Consider the following 14,818-nt stretch of genomic DNA (forward strand, 5'->3'; position numbering starts at 1 on the left):
TTGATTGGCTGGGAGCCGGCTTCCCAGCCAATCAGCATGGAGTCGGCTTCCCGGGCCAATCGGGAAGTCGGCCTAGTCATTATCCACTACCCAGCTTAATGATTGGACAGAAAGCCGGCTCCATGTTATCTTGTGGTACTACCGGTCAGAGGGAACTCTGACTGGAAGTTCTGGTCACAGGGTAGGTATAGCACATTTGGGTGAGTACAAGTACTTGCCCAAATACTCAGTATCAGCACCAATACTGATACTAGTATCAGTGCATCCCTAATCCTATCGCATTTTCTCACCTTTTTTGTTTTTTGTGTCTTTTGACTGACACTGTTAATGTGGTAATGACGAACACTATGAAGAGAAATCCCACTACAGCAGCCAGTCCAACTGTGGCCCGGAACATAACATCAGGTAAACCATATTTTGGGGGATCTGAAAAGAAAGAAGGAAAACACAGATTAGTTTAGGGCTGCAACAACTAATCGACATAAGCGATTATAATCGATGAGTGAAAAAGTTGTTTCAATCATCGATTAATCGGCTTCTGATTAGTTGGCCCTGTTCATGGCTCCACACACTCTGCGTGCCGCACCTCCTCCTCACCTCATGCCTGCCTCTGCCAGACCCGCATCCACACGCCGCACCTCCTCCCCGCCTCACGCTCACCGCCCGCCCACATCCACCATTGGCACAGGGACGCGGAGAGAAGAAGTAAGTAGGAGCAGGTGCGGGGGGATGACAGCCGCCCGATAGACAGGCCCGATCTCAGAAGCAAGTTGCTGGAAGACTGCTCAGGTAAGCCTGCACTTCCCACACATAGTGCTCTATAATGTATTGCTGGGATTTGTATTCCTCTATAGCTGATGGTACATTGTGCTGTATATTATACATAGGAATACAAATCCCAGCAATACAATTTTCACTGTATGTATAATGTATTGCTGGGATTTGTTGTATTCCTATATAGCTTGTGGTATTCTGCATTGCGCTGTATAGAGGACTACAAATCCCAGCAATAATACATTATACAGCGCAATGCGGAATACCATCAGCTATAGATAAGTACAACATATCCCCGCAATAATACATTATACAGTGGTGCAATGCCGAATACCACCAGCTATAGAAGACTACAAAAAACCAAGCAATAGTACATTATACAGCACAATGCAGAATACCACCAGCTGTAATGTATTATTGCCGGAATTTATTGTATTCCTCTATAGCCGGTGCCATTCTGCATTCATTGCTGTATAATTTTACACTTTTCATTTCACTATATTGCACACCACACTTTTTTTTTTTCTTTTTTACTTCCACCGCTCCAAGCTTGCTCCTGTGATGGACTACAATCTCAATACAAAATAGTAGTCCCATCACTGGAGCCATTTTTAAAAATGTATTTTATTTTTTATCCGATTAACTGATTATTCGCACTTAATAATCGGCTAACTAATCGATTATGAAAATAATCGTTAGCTGCAGCTCTAGATTAGTTGACTCAATATTATTACTTTCTGCATTTAAAAAGGTTTTATTTAAAAAATAAAACTAGAAAAGAAAATAGCTGGAAAGCTGGCCAGTGATATTAAAGAAGAACTCCAGGAAACTGAAACCATAAAGTGGACCTTTACCCCCTTTCACTAAAAATCACATCATCTCTTCCCCCCCTTCACCCCTTCTTTTCTCCTTTTTTTTTTCCTCTCTCCTTTTTTCCTTTAACCCTGTGAAGCCTGCAATAATGCGTTTTTGAAAAACACTGAATTGATTTTGTTAGCATTTACATGTAAATAATGTAATTTGAAATACCCTTCTGTACTATCTGTTTGATGCATTGTGTAAACCTTCAAAACACTTGAAAAAATAAAATAAAGAATTTATAGAAAAAAGAAAAAAAAAATCACATCAGCATGCAGCATGCTTACGTTCATCTTACGTTCATTAGTTAAACAAACGGTTTTCTTGCCTAGCAAATTGCAGCAAAGTAAATCCACAGCGAATCACTGAAATCTTTATATAGGAACAGTGGATTGTGCTTACACCTGCAACAGATCACCATAACTCCAAGTGAGATGATAAGGTACATGATACCCATGAAACATTTTCAAGCTCTTTTGTGGTGGGATGTCAAAGTGTTGTACAAAGAAAAAAACGTGACAAGGACAAAGAAAAAAACAAATCTACACCTCCGGTCTCAAACAGCGGGGTCAGTAAGATAAATTAATAAACGGACAATGCAATTCAGGAAACATTGTTTCTGGGTTAAAATCAGATATTCTGCTGAATTTATCTTTATTATGGATTAGATACGATCCTTTATAGGCAGATCTATAGGCTCTTTTCACATGATGTTTAGCTGAGCAACCTGGCTCCCTTGCCCTGTTTTGGGTGGTCATGGTTGCTGTGCTCTCAGATGTTCTTCTCAGGAAAAATGTACTTGTCTGCATTTATAGCCATTCCAGGGATGTAGCCAGCCAGGTGCCATCAACAGCAGGTTGAAATTGAAGCCTTCAGCACACTGTCCCCTGAATGAGTTTAATTACATCATTTTTATTCAACTGTCCTTAGTATGCTGATCATCTTCTGGTTGGCCACTTGCTGGTTGTTCTTCTGCTGCTGGCTGGTTTTCTACTAGTCATTCTCCTGCTGGTCCGTGGCTTGTTCTTGTGACTCTTCCTCAGCCATTCTATACTCCCAGAACCTTATGCACACTGCCCTGACTAATCTTTGTTACAAACTACAATTTTTGTCTTCTGATTTTATACTGATACTTAAGTATTTCTGGACTTCTGACCCTGTCACTCGTCTGGTTTTGTATCTGCCCATCTGGTTTTTGACCATAGATAGGTCTGTCCCTATCTATGTAGTATCCGATTCGGTGGAACTGTGTTTGTTTCCCTGGCACTGACATGGCCAGTCTAAGCTGTTCGTTAGGGCTCTTTGCCCTACTCTCCATTTGAGAAATCAAGTCAGCACATATATCCTGTAGGAATTCAAGTATAGTGAAAGTATACTAAGTTTAGTGAAGAACACTGAAGCAGTGTTCATCAACTGTTAGCTGTGCACATAGCCTTATGGTCCCCTTTAGGAAGCATGATAACATCACATTAAAGTGTAACTCTACTTATGTTAAGAAGAAAACCCTCTGAGTGATCAATGTACATTGCAAGGATCTCAATGGACAGATTCCTTCCTTGTTCTGTAGAGAATTTTTTTTTTATCATGTCGTTTCCAGATTGACCTTTCCTAAATGGGAGGGTCTGGGTTCATTATAACCACTTGGTGCTTTTTCGGTGTTCTAATGCGGAAAGTTTCAGTTTCTGCATTCTTTTAGAAGTAGTTAGCCCTTAGGGATCATCTCACCAAAAATGTAATTTCTATTGCAAGGGGTGCCTAAAATTCTACTTGTATCTTGGTGCACCTGAGAAAATCAGTAAGCCAATCAAGCAGGAAATGACATTTCTGAGGGTATTCCATACACCAACAGTGTACAGGTCGCCCTCAGGTTGGCATATTGCATTACATTTTTTGAAAGGTTTTAGAAAATTACAGAGGCTTTAGACTGAAATTGAAAGGTCATTTTTAATAACATTAAATTACAAAATGGTTTGTGTAGCATCAATATACTATATTTTTTAATGAAATAAGTATTCCTTTAAGCAGCTGCAGAATTAAAGTGATATTAAAGCCTAACTTTTTTATTTTATTTCTCCTTTAAGGAGACCCTCCTTTGCTGGAGGGTGTTTACTTTTATCCCTTAAAAGTGCCTAATTCCTTGTTTTCTAGTGGCTCCCCGCAGCGCACTTCCCCCCGCCCCCTGCACGGGTGCCACCATCGTTCTAATGGAGGCACCCGTGCGCGCTCGTCCCCGCTCGTTTCCGCGGTGGCTGTGTGCGTCCATAGACACCCACAGCCCTGTGGCAGGCCACGCACCTTCCCTCTTTGATTGATGGAAGAAGGAGCCTATGGCTCCTCTGCCATCAGTATCCTCCCCCCGCAACCCGGAAGTTCGGGGAACGGAGGATGTCTTGGGACCGGCGGCGTGTGTAGGGGACTGGGGTAGAAAAAAAGGTGCTGGGCCGTTTTTACCCTAATGCAGAGAATGCATTAAGGTAATAAAAAGGCCCACACCTTTACATTATTTTCCTTGGTGTTTCCTGCTTGCTCTGTACAGCACTTTCTTCCCCATCATGCAAAAACTACCTGGTAATCCTGCAAGAAATCTAGTGATCTGAAAACGTCATGTGGTCTCTGCTGACTATTATCAGTTACAGTTTCTTGCTCTATCTGTGGTCTGCAAAATACCTTCTCCTTAGGCTATGGAGACAAGGATGTGTTGTGTAGTTTTATAAAAAATAATGCTCGTACTAGGGTGACATTGCTGCATACATACTTTACTTTGCATACATACTTTAAAGTGAATTAGTGTTGTCACCCTAGGAAAGAAAGAGGGGAATTTATCAAAGCAGGAGCAGACAAAATCTGGAGCAGTTTCCCATGGCAACCAATCAGCTTCTCTCTTCAGTTTGTTGAGAGAAGCTGATTAGTTACTGTGCACAGCTGCTCCAGAATTTGTCTGCTCCAGTTTTGATAAATTCCCCCCAAAGTGTATTACTGGCAGGATCAGGTAAAAATAAAGGAAAAAAAGCAATAAAAAAAGAAAGCAAATGCAGCCACCACATCTAAGGACGGGTAAGCTACAATGTATTAATTTGTTGTTCAGATACAACTTAGAGATAATTGCAACTAAGTACTGCCTGGCTGTCTCGGGCGTCAACCATAATGGATCTGCCACTGTACTAAAAGCGTCTTTTATAAAATAAAAAAAAATATGGCCTACATCATCACACTGATAATTATGGCAATTTTAATGTAGTGAAAGAAGTTATAAATTTTTAATGATATAATACTGTAAATTGAGCATACCTGTATCATTTTCAATGTTTGAGAGTAGCATGTTTCTTGTCACATCCAATGATCCATCGTGTACTTCTGGTGTGATTCCTAACAGCTTGCACATTAATGCATAAACGTGAACACTTTCAAAAGGTTCCACCAATAGCCCCTGTTTGAATGAAGGGCCCACTGCTCGGAATATGGTTTTCATGTCTATGGCCTCATTATCAAATCCATGTTCACCGTTATTAAACTGGAACTTTGCATACTAGAGAAAGTAAAGAAAGTTTGGTTAGGATATTGTCTATGGTCATTAGATTTCTCATAAACCAATAGTCTTTAACTGTCTATGTAACTGGTCTTTAAATGTACACACCAGAAATTATTGAGTATACTGGTCAACAGTGGTAGCTAATCTGCGGTTCACCTATCCTTCTGTGTGGAGATGTTTAAAATATACAATGAGGAAAAGATGTGACAAGGGTGGCACAGTGGCGTAGTGGTCAGCGCTTGTGCCTTGCAGCACTGGAGGTTCCTGGTTCGAATTCCGGACAGGTGACTATCTGCAAGGAGTTTGCATGTTCTTCCTGTGCTTGTGTGGGTTTCCTCCGGGTACTCTGGTTTTCTTTCCACACTCCAAAGACATGCTGGTAGGTTAATTGGCTCCTGTCTAAATTGGCCCTAGTATATGTTTGCATGCATGTGAGAGAGGGACCTTAGATTGTAAGCTCCTTGAGGGTAGGGACTGATGTGAATGTGTGCAGTGTAAATTTGATGTTTGAACCTGATGAAGGGACCCTGCGTGGCCCCGAAAGTGCTTGTCTTCACTTTTGACGATTTGTTCAAAAAAAAGGAACATTTGGTGATCCTGAAATAGTTTTTTTGGTGAGCTGGTGACATTCTTCACGACCAATGTGTGTAAATTGTAAATTGCAGTAATAATAATCAGCTTTTATTCAGCAGTAAAAGTTGCACTAAATTCTGCAATAAACAATCATGTAATCATATGAGGGCTCTCTACACAGATCCCGTCTGTTAGCTCAGGTCCCCATTCACCCACAGGCTCTGAGGCCAGGGTATGGACAAAAGAACACAGGACCACATTGAAGGGTGTGCTCAGTTATGTTTTTCTCTCTATTAACTGATGGCAGGTGGGAGTTAGTGAGGGTTGTTATGCTCTACTGATAACCTGACCATCTTGTTTGACATTTCAGTTCTGGAGTTGTGTTTATCCAGCAAAACGATTGGACCCAGCAAGCGCTAAGGACATTCTCTCCAGCACTCCTCAGGCCCAAACTGGCCCCCTAGCTGATCTGGGCCTAGCTATATATCTGCAGCTGAGAAACAATAGCAGAGAAAAGGTCTGAAATCCAGTAAGCACCTAGACAGCAATCTTACACTTCACCTGCTTAAAGTGGACCCTTACCCCCTTTCACTATAAATCACATAAGCATTCAGCTCTGCATGCTGATATGAAATCATCTCACATTTATTAGTTAAACAAACATATTTTTATTTTACTTACAATTTTCTTTTTTTCCACTTCCTGGTCTACTTTGGCACAAATGATGTAATTGTGCCCAAGTGTTGCATCCTGGGAAGGTTTCATCAGCAGTGCATTGCTGGGAAGTCTCATCTGTAATCTCACGAGATCTCAGGGAAAGGCATTTTCCTCTCCTGAGATGATGTGCATGTTCACATGTCCTAGTCATATGTGCCAGAGTTCCAGGAAGTAAAGGGAGATCTAGTAACCTGCCCATTGTTAAAATGGCCACTGCCAGAAGAATGGGGAAGAAAAGAAAAATAAGGTATGCAAAGAATAAAAAGTGGAAATGATCTAGAAGTAGCTGTTTGTTACTGTACATGCATGTTTACTGTATTGCTGGCCCCTGCAATAGCACAAACGTACCTCATTTGGCTACTCCATGCAGCTTATCACATTTATTAGTTAAACAAACATATTTTTATTTTACTTACAATTTTCTTTTTTTCCACTTCCTGGTCTACTTTGGCACAAATGATGTAATTGTGCCCAAGTGTTGCATCCTGGGAAGGTTTCATCAGCAGTGCATTGCTGGGAAGTCTCATCTGTAATCTCACGAGATCTCAGGGAAAGGCATTTTCCTCTCCTGAGATGATGTGCATGTTCACATGTCCTAGTCATATGTGCCAGAGTTCCAGGAAGTAAAGGGAGATCTAGTAACCTGCCCATTGTTAAAATGGCCACTGCCAGAAGAATGGGGAAGAAAAGAAAAATAAGGTATGCAAAGAATAAAAAGTGGAAATGATCTAGAAGTAGCTGTTTGTTACTGTACATGCATGTTTACTGTATTGCTGGCCCCTGCAATAGCACAAACGTACCTCATTTGGCTACTCCATGCAGCTTTCCTTATGCTTGCTGGAGTAAAGAGAAGAAACCCTGTGTGAGCTCCAAGATGATCCTAGTTGGATCCTACACAAGGCTGAACATTCTGACTGTCCTCATGTAAAAGCACTGCTGCACTAGCAGCCAATTGCCAAGCACCCCCTTTCTACACAGGTGGAATAAGTTTCCCATACCTGAAAGTAATGGATATTTTTCTTTGTTGCTAGCAGCAAAACTGGGATGGTGAGAGCAGGGTCGTAGCAAGGGCGAGGCGACTGAGGATCTCGCCTCGGTCGCGGGGGGGCAGCACAGCACTGAGAAGTTGGGCGGCACAGCCTGCAGCTTCACCTCTGGATCCCTGCTGCTCTCCCCATCTGTATGGGCAGAGGCAGTGGGGTTCAGAGAAGTGAGGCGCTGCAACCGGCGTGGGGGCACAGCAGCATGGCCGAGTGGTGAGGAGAGAGAGAACCACTCAGCCAGGATCTGACATCTCTCCTCACCGCTCGGCCATGCTGCTGTGACAATGGCTCTCTCCTCCGCCCCACCGCCGGCTGCAGCGATTCACTTCTCCTCGGATCCTCGCTGCCTCTGCCCATACAGGCGGGGGAGAGCAGCGGGGATCCAGAGGAAAAAGTGCAGACTGTGCCGCCCCTCTGTGCGTGGCCGAGTGGCAGTGGATCGGTACATATCAGTGATATGTACCGATCCTCTGTGTGCAGAGCAAACACTGGAGTGATCAGCTGATCACTCCAGTGTTTGTAAATAACTGGGAACACATAGTACTATGTTGAAACAATCATGTAGCGCTACGCAACCCCTAAATAAATGCATAAATTGAATAAATAACAGTAGGTGACCATAAAGTAACAAATAAACAATATAGAACGTGATCAACAAAATAGGAGATCACTATACATATTCTTATAAGCAGTGCAAAAGATTAAGGTAGTGATCCAAAGTATAACAAATCAGTGAAGTGATTCAGTGCCTAGAAAGTCCATTAGGCAACATTTGATTGAGGCTAATTGGCCTTCTGTGTGGCAGCTTCCAGAACTTGAATTGCTACCCCCCCCCCCTTTTTTGTTACCTATTCTATTAGCGCAGATTAATTTCTCTCATTACATAGTACTATGTGTCCCCAGTTATGAATGAACAGGAAGTGCTTTATATCACTTCCTGTTCATTCATGAGTTTCTCAGTGGGTAATAGCACTCAGTACAGAGGCTTCTCCCTATTCAGAAACTGGTTGATAGAAAATATTTTCTGAATGAATGGGAAGCATCTATACTTTCCATTCATTTAGAACAGAGAATGCAGATAAAGAGATTGAGGACTCAATTTATTTTTCTATTTTAAAAGGGAAATATCAGGTGGCTGTTTAGACCCCTAATATTTTCTGAAACACCCCCCAACAGTAAAAAAAAAAAAAAAATGTACAATATAGATAAAAATAATAAAAAACAAATAAAAAACAATAAACAAGTTTTTAAAAAACATCCTGGAGGCGGGGCGCATGACATCACATGATGCCGCACGTGCGCAGCGCTGGGTAAGGTCACACACCTGTTGGGGGGGCACTTTTTTTGTTCCTGCCTCGAGCGCAAAAGGAGCTAGCTACTGCTCTGGGTGAGAGCGACAAGAAAGTGATTATGAGCTATTGCTAATTGTAACTTGCAAGTTGCTCTCACAGTATCCACCAAAACAAAAGATCCAATTCAGTGGCTTTTATTTTTGAAACTGAGTGGAAGAATTCAAAAGTGGAGATGTTAATTTCTAAACATGCAATTGGTAATTGACAGCTGGATATGTTTTTTTGGTGGTTCTGTAGATCCTTATCTAGAAATGTACACTGTTCAAAATGTCATTTTTTTCTGATGTACACAATGCACACCCTTAAACACTTTCGCTGCCAATGCGTTTTTTGCACACATGTTATAAGCCACATTTTAGGAATGAAAATTACTTAAATCCCCTGCGAGGTATATATTTCCTGAACACATGGACTCTGTAGAATAAAATGGAGGCAGTTGCAAATTTTTGCATTGAATGATATTAGCACAACTCTTTATCAAACTCCAAATTTCAGTAAAAATACACTTATGGTCATTTTAGTGCACAAAAACACAATGTAAGACCCATCTGTTGTAAAATATAAAAGATGAGGTTATGCCGAGTTAATAGATGCGCAAACTGTTAGCGCTATATAAATCCTGTATTATAATAATAATAATAGATACCAAGCATGCCAAGCTTTAAAATTGTGTGCACCCGTGAAACAGCAACCCCACATCACTGGTCCCCCCGGCAGGCCCCACGTCACTGGACCCCCCAGCCGCCCTCATGCTTGAATAGTTTGTTTCTCCCCTGGCTTCTTATTCCCGGGGAATGACAGCTGACAAGCTGGAAGTGATGCAATCAGCATTGCTTCTGGCTCCAATCAGCGAGGAGGAGATCAGCGAATGGAGGGGCAGCGGAGCCCAGGAAGCAAAGCAGGGGTGTCAGGCAGTGGGGGCACTCTTCACCAACCCATGGAAATGATCTGGCAGCAGCCCAGCCACACGAATCACTTCCAGTATAAAGCTGACAGTCGGGTTTACACAGGTATTGCCCCCAGGAGCCAGTTCACAGAGGCCCGCTGCCAGCGATTTACAGCATACGCCATTGGCAGTGAAAGGGTTTAAACAGATGTGTTATTTTATGGTAGTACCAAAACATTCACAGTATCTTACCGCATGAATGACATAACCAGGATCTCCATATAAGACTAGTGGACCAATTCTGTCATTTTTCGAGTAATGCAGCCTTTCTGGAAATTCTTCCTTCTTGTAGACATGTAGTTTAGGGTGCGCACCTTTCAGGACCTGATAGACTTTTTCTAGATTTCCTTCCTTAGGGAACATAAGTCCAGATGGTCCATAATCCACCAAGTGAAACTCAAGGTCAGAGAAGTTAAAGCCTGGAATATTTCTAAGCACAATCTCATCTGGACCTTTCTGAACGGTAGCCATTCCGTGGTCTGCTATGATGATAATATTAAGCCTTGATTCCAGGTCATAGAACTTTACCCGACTTCGTATGTAACCAACCATGCGATCCACTTGACTGACAATGTCTTTACGTTCCTGAGTTTCTGGTCCATACCTGTGTCCTGTAACATCTGGTTCTCCAAAGTATAGAGCCACAAAGTCCAGATCTTCTTCAGTGAACCACTTCATCACCGTTTCTACATTTTCTTCCCACTCTGTCTCATTGCTATAGTTGTGACCAGTACGCTCCACCTTTTTCACATTTACAGTTTCGCCTCTGTAAGTTGCATTGCCACCCGGAAAAAAGAGCGATCCAGTTTTCAGCCCCTGTCAGAAGAAACTCACTAATTAGCGATTAATTGAAACCAAATGAAGCATAAACAGTAAAGTCATCCAACCACAAAGCAAAGGTAAGTAAGCAAAGCAAATAGCCTTACTGATTCATCTTTGCTTGCTCTACCTTAAAGCAGGTTTTTAACTATGGAAGGATGTACAGTACCTTCCATCAAATAGTTTTTTGCATGCATTACAAGATTGGTTTAATAGCAATCCAAACTAATTTGGACAAAACCAGATCTGACCCAGATTTCTTTCATCCTCAAGGGACAAATATTCTGACCTCCGGTCAGACAAAGCACAAGTTAGTACAGCTCTGTTTTTAATAATATATATTTAAATATGTGTGTTTTTAAATAGAAGCAGGTTAAAGTGACACTAAAATTAGAAGTTAAATCTTAAAAATACATTCAAGTACCTTAATTATTAGCAAAAATGTATCTTATGTGTGTATCACTCGGCTGTAGATCCTCAAATCATCTCTGAATTGGTGCTGACACTGTCCTTCCTTCTGGAGGGGGGCTACTTTTGTTCCCAAATATTTTTAATTTTTTATTATTTTTTATAAACTTTTTTATTTTTTTATATTTCTTTTTATTTATTAATTCATTTTTTATTAAATATTTTAATTTTTTACTTTACTTTTAGGGGCTTTGGGGAAATATTAGGGGTCTGACCCCTAATATTTCCCTTTTAAAATAGAAAAAGAGATTGAGGACACAGAGTCCTCAATCTCTTTTTCTGTATCCCCTGGTATCAATGAACATGAATCCTCTATACTGAGTGTTCCTGTTCATTCATAACTTGAGAACATTGTGTGTTTACTATAACCACAATCATGAATGAACAGGAGGGGATGTAGATCACTCCCATTCATTCATAATTGAGGATATAGTAACCATACCACGTCCTCAATTATTTACAAACACTCAGAGTTCACTGATCACTGAGTGTTTGTACACGCTCTGCATCCTGACACGCTGTCACAGAAGGCTAAGTGAGCGGTGGAGGGAGGAGAGCTCCTGTGACAGTGCTGTCTGTCTCCGCCCACACACCGCTCTGCCGCACTGTCATAGGAGGCTGAACGGTGTGGGAGGAGAGACGCCGGCCGCTCACATCGCTGTCCTCCCACAGCGCTCGGCCGACTGTCACACTTTCTCTCCTCCCTGCTGGGACACAGAGCAGCGCCCAGCGGGGACGAGAGAAAGAATGGATGCGCCGCTGCATCGGCAGGAAAATGGCACTTTGGGCATTTAGCCAAAAGTGCAATTTTCGGCCGATATGTTTGGGCGGCCTATATATCGGTGCATCCCTAGTTATTACTGGAGTGCCCCAGGTCAAAAGTTATGGAGTTTGGGAACTAGTTATGTTAACAGGGTTATTTACAGGACACTCTATGTGGATTTTGCCTAATAGTTTTACAAGCCTCTTGGATCTGAGCTATTAGTGTTTTGCCTGCTAAGTGCTTTTACGACATGCCATTAAGAGTTTGCCCATAAAACAGCCATTGAACAGGCCTTATCAAACATGTTTGACAGATCTCTTTGGGCAAGCAGGGCTAAATCAAGAGTCGGGGAGCCCGCGCTCATTGTCTGCAGCCTGCTGGTCCAGCTTCCTCATCCATCGTCCTCCATGACCCAGGGCTGGCTGCCTCAATCCCTGCTGGCTGCCTCTCTCCCCTCTATGGTTTTTAGGTGCCCCCGCTCTTCTGGAGGACCTGGGACCACAGCAAATTACAAATTACTCCGCATGAACAGTGAGACAGAAAACGCTGTGCTCACAGTGTTCCCATCCCAGGTGTCACAGAATATCCAGCACAATGCTGCACTAGAACTCCTGTATATTGGAGGGGACAGGTTACATAAAGAGAACCTGTCACCTCCAAATGCTATCACACAAAAGTTAAGTTTAAAAAAAAAGTGATAAAAAGTAAAAAATTATAAATAAAAATGTTAAAAAATTGATAAAAAGTAAAAAATAATCAAAATGGTAAAAAAAGTAAAAGATAATAAAATGTAAAAAAAGTTAAAAAAAAATAATAGTGAGAAAAATTATAAACATAAATAATGTAAAAAAAAAGTTAAACCAGCCTTGCCGCCCCCATCATCTGCTTGCAAATAAACACATGCATAGGGCATTGTGTGTGCTGCCCCCATTCCACTGTGTGCCATATTGTGGTAGTCGGGCAGCAGCGCTCTCTAACACGCACAATGTGCATTAAAAGGCAAGTTCACTTTCCCAAGTAATTTGGAAAAATGGAATTACCCTCTCAAATCTGCCCCCTCTCCCCTTCCATGCTATACTTACCTTTCGGCAAACGGTCCTTACAAGTACACCTTTAGTCCTTTGACAAGTAGTTTTTTTTTTTTTTATCCATGTCATTGGTCAGTTCCACCTCACTGTTACTTGGCTTTTGGCTCTGAAATAATACACTCTAATGTTTCTTTCAGGATAAAACCTGCCTCGTCTCTCCCTCTTAAGCTGCGTCTCTGCCCTCAAAGCTGCGTTAAAAGGCAGACCCTCTCAAGGGCAACACACTGCACGGTATTTTTTATTTATACATGTCTCCCATGGCAGTTCCCAGTTCCCCATGCTGTTTTTTTGACCATCCAATGTCTATTAGTCTTGAAAATAGCCAGAATTGGTTATCAGTATTTGGCTCCTACAGTCTTCAATGGAGTTCAATGTTAGGTTCATGTTTTTCGGACTTCACACATGATTCAATGACTAACCACCCCCATCAACATTGGATTGATGTCAATGTCATAAAAGCAAATTTCAATAATGCTTTTAAATATCTGAAAGCTGGATTTGTTCTGTAATGTTGAAAATGTTCTAATGAGTGCCTGTCACCACCAATACATGGCAGTAAAGAGCAGTTCTAAGTTCCAAACACACTTCAGAGGAAAAGAGAAAACTAGCCGTTGAGATCTGCAAATCAGATGTTATTTTGTGTGGATCAGTAAACTGTTCTTTTGTACATATAACACAATAAAACCTCACTTAAAAAAGGAGTTCAATGCCGAACTCAAACTACTTATTTACCTGTCTTTGAGCTGTAATCCATATAGGGAGGGTGCCATTGTCCCACCATTCAGAAATGCCCTGCGTTGAAAGATATGATGCCTTTTGTCCATTGCTAACATTGAAAAACAGGTTATGTATAACGCCATGGTTCTCAATATATCGTCCTGCAATGAAAGAGGAAAACAAAATTGTGTTTGTTGTTTTGAAAGGGCATTTCTATACACTTTGCATTTAATATGATCTATTCCTCCCCCTTTTGTTAGATACCTATCAACATTAACCACCTCAGGATTCGAGCATTTTCTTGATTTTTTTCAACACACATGCTAAAATCTGGATTTTTGGATAGAAATTACTTTAAACCCCCCAAACAATGTTATATATGTTTTGAAAGCAGAGGTCCTGTAGAATAATTTATTACATTGTGCCCGTGGTCCGGTCTGGTGCGATCAAAATAGTGCTTACAGCATTTTGATCACACCGGACCGGACCGCAGGCACAATGTGCCTTGCGATGCTGTGTGGATGATCGCATTGCAGCCGGAGGGCTTAGCTACAGTGCTATTCACTTAAATGGCCCGCCACACCCCCTCCTGCCCTGCAAAAAAGTGAGCCGGCCGCAGTACAATGCAGTGCGTTCTGGCCAGAATCAGGCCGGAACGCACTGCATCTGGTGTGAACGTACCCTCGGGGGCTAACAAGCCTGATTATAACTGTTCTGCTGCTGGGGTCTTTTTCACTGCTACAAACTCTGGAGTATCTTAATTCTTATAGTAAAGTCCCAGCTTGTGCTCTTTGTCCCTAGTAAATGGGCCTAAGCTTGCTGTTTAAAATGATCCTGCTGCTTGCCACTTTTACATTGCTATGTCATCTGTGGTCTCTTGCAGTAAAACACTGGTCTGTACTTTTGTGTACAGTACGTTTAAGCAAAATCTTCCACATTAAAAATGCTGCACTTTTTTTATTATACCTTTTAGCTTGGGGGTGATGACAGCTCAAAGGGCTGCCTTTTTTGCACTGCTAGAAAAGCTTGGCCAAATAATAAAGAAAAAATAAACATAAATTGAAAATTGAAATAAATATGAATATAAAAGTACAAAAATAAAAACTATCAAATATAATATAAAATGTATTATATATTATATATAATAATACAAGGGTGAGTCAAAAATTAT

The 14,818-nt window shown here is 41.5% G+C and overlaps 1 protein-coding gene across 1 annotated transcript in view; it reads right to left on the minus strand.

The window, feature by feature from the left end:
* The window catches only part of ENPP7 (ectonucleotide pyrophosphatase/phosphodiesterase 7), a 28,300-nt gene that overhangs the window by 6,513 nt on the left and 6,969 nt on the right, over window positions 1-14,818 (minus strand). Inside the window, exons 2-5 of the mRNA XM_018568389.1 lie at window positions 13,663-13,811; window positions 9,985-10,608; window positions 4,921-5,158; window positions 291-426 (exon numbers count right to left, since the gene is read on the minus strand). Of these exons, the coding sequence (XP_018423891.1) occupies window positions 291-426; window positions 4,921-5,158; window positions 9,985-10,608; window positions 13,663-13,811 (1,147 nt within the window). The remainder of the gene's footprint in view (window positions 1-290; window positions 427-4,920; window positions 5,159-9,984; window positions 10,609-13,662; window positions 13,812-14,818) is intronic.

The sequence above is a fragment of the Nanorana parkeri genome, unplaced genomic scaffold, assembly GCF_000935625.1.
Source record: "Nanorana parkeri isolate BGI_ZX_2015 unplaced genomic scaffold, ASM93562v1 scaffold1182, whole genome shotgun sequence".
NCBI lineage: Eukaryota > Metazoa > Chordata > Amphibia > Anura > Dicroglossidae > Nanorana > Nanorana parkeri.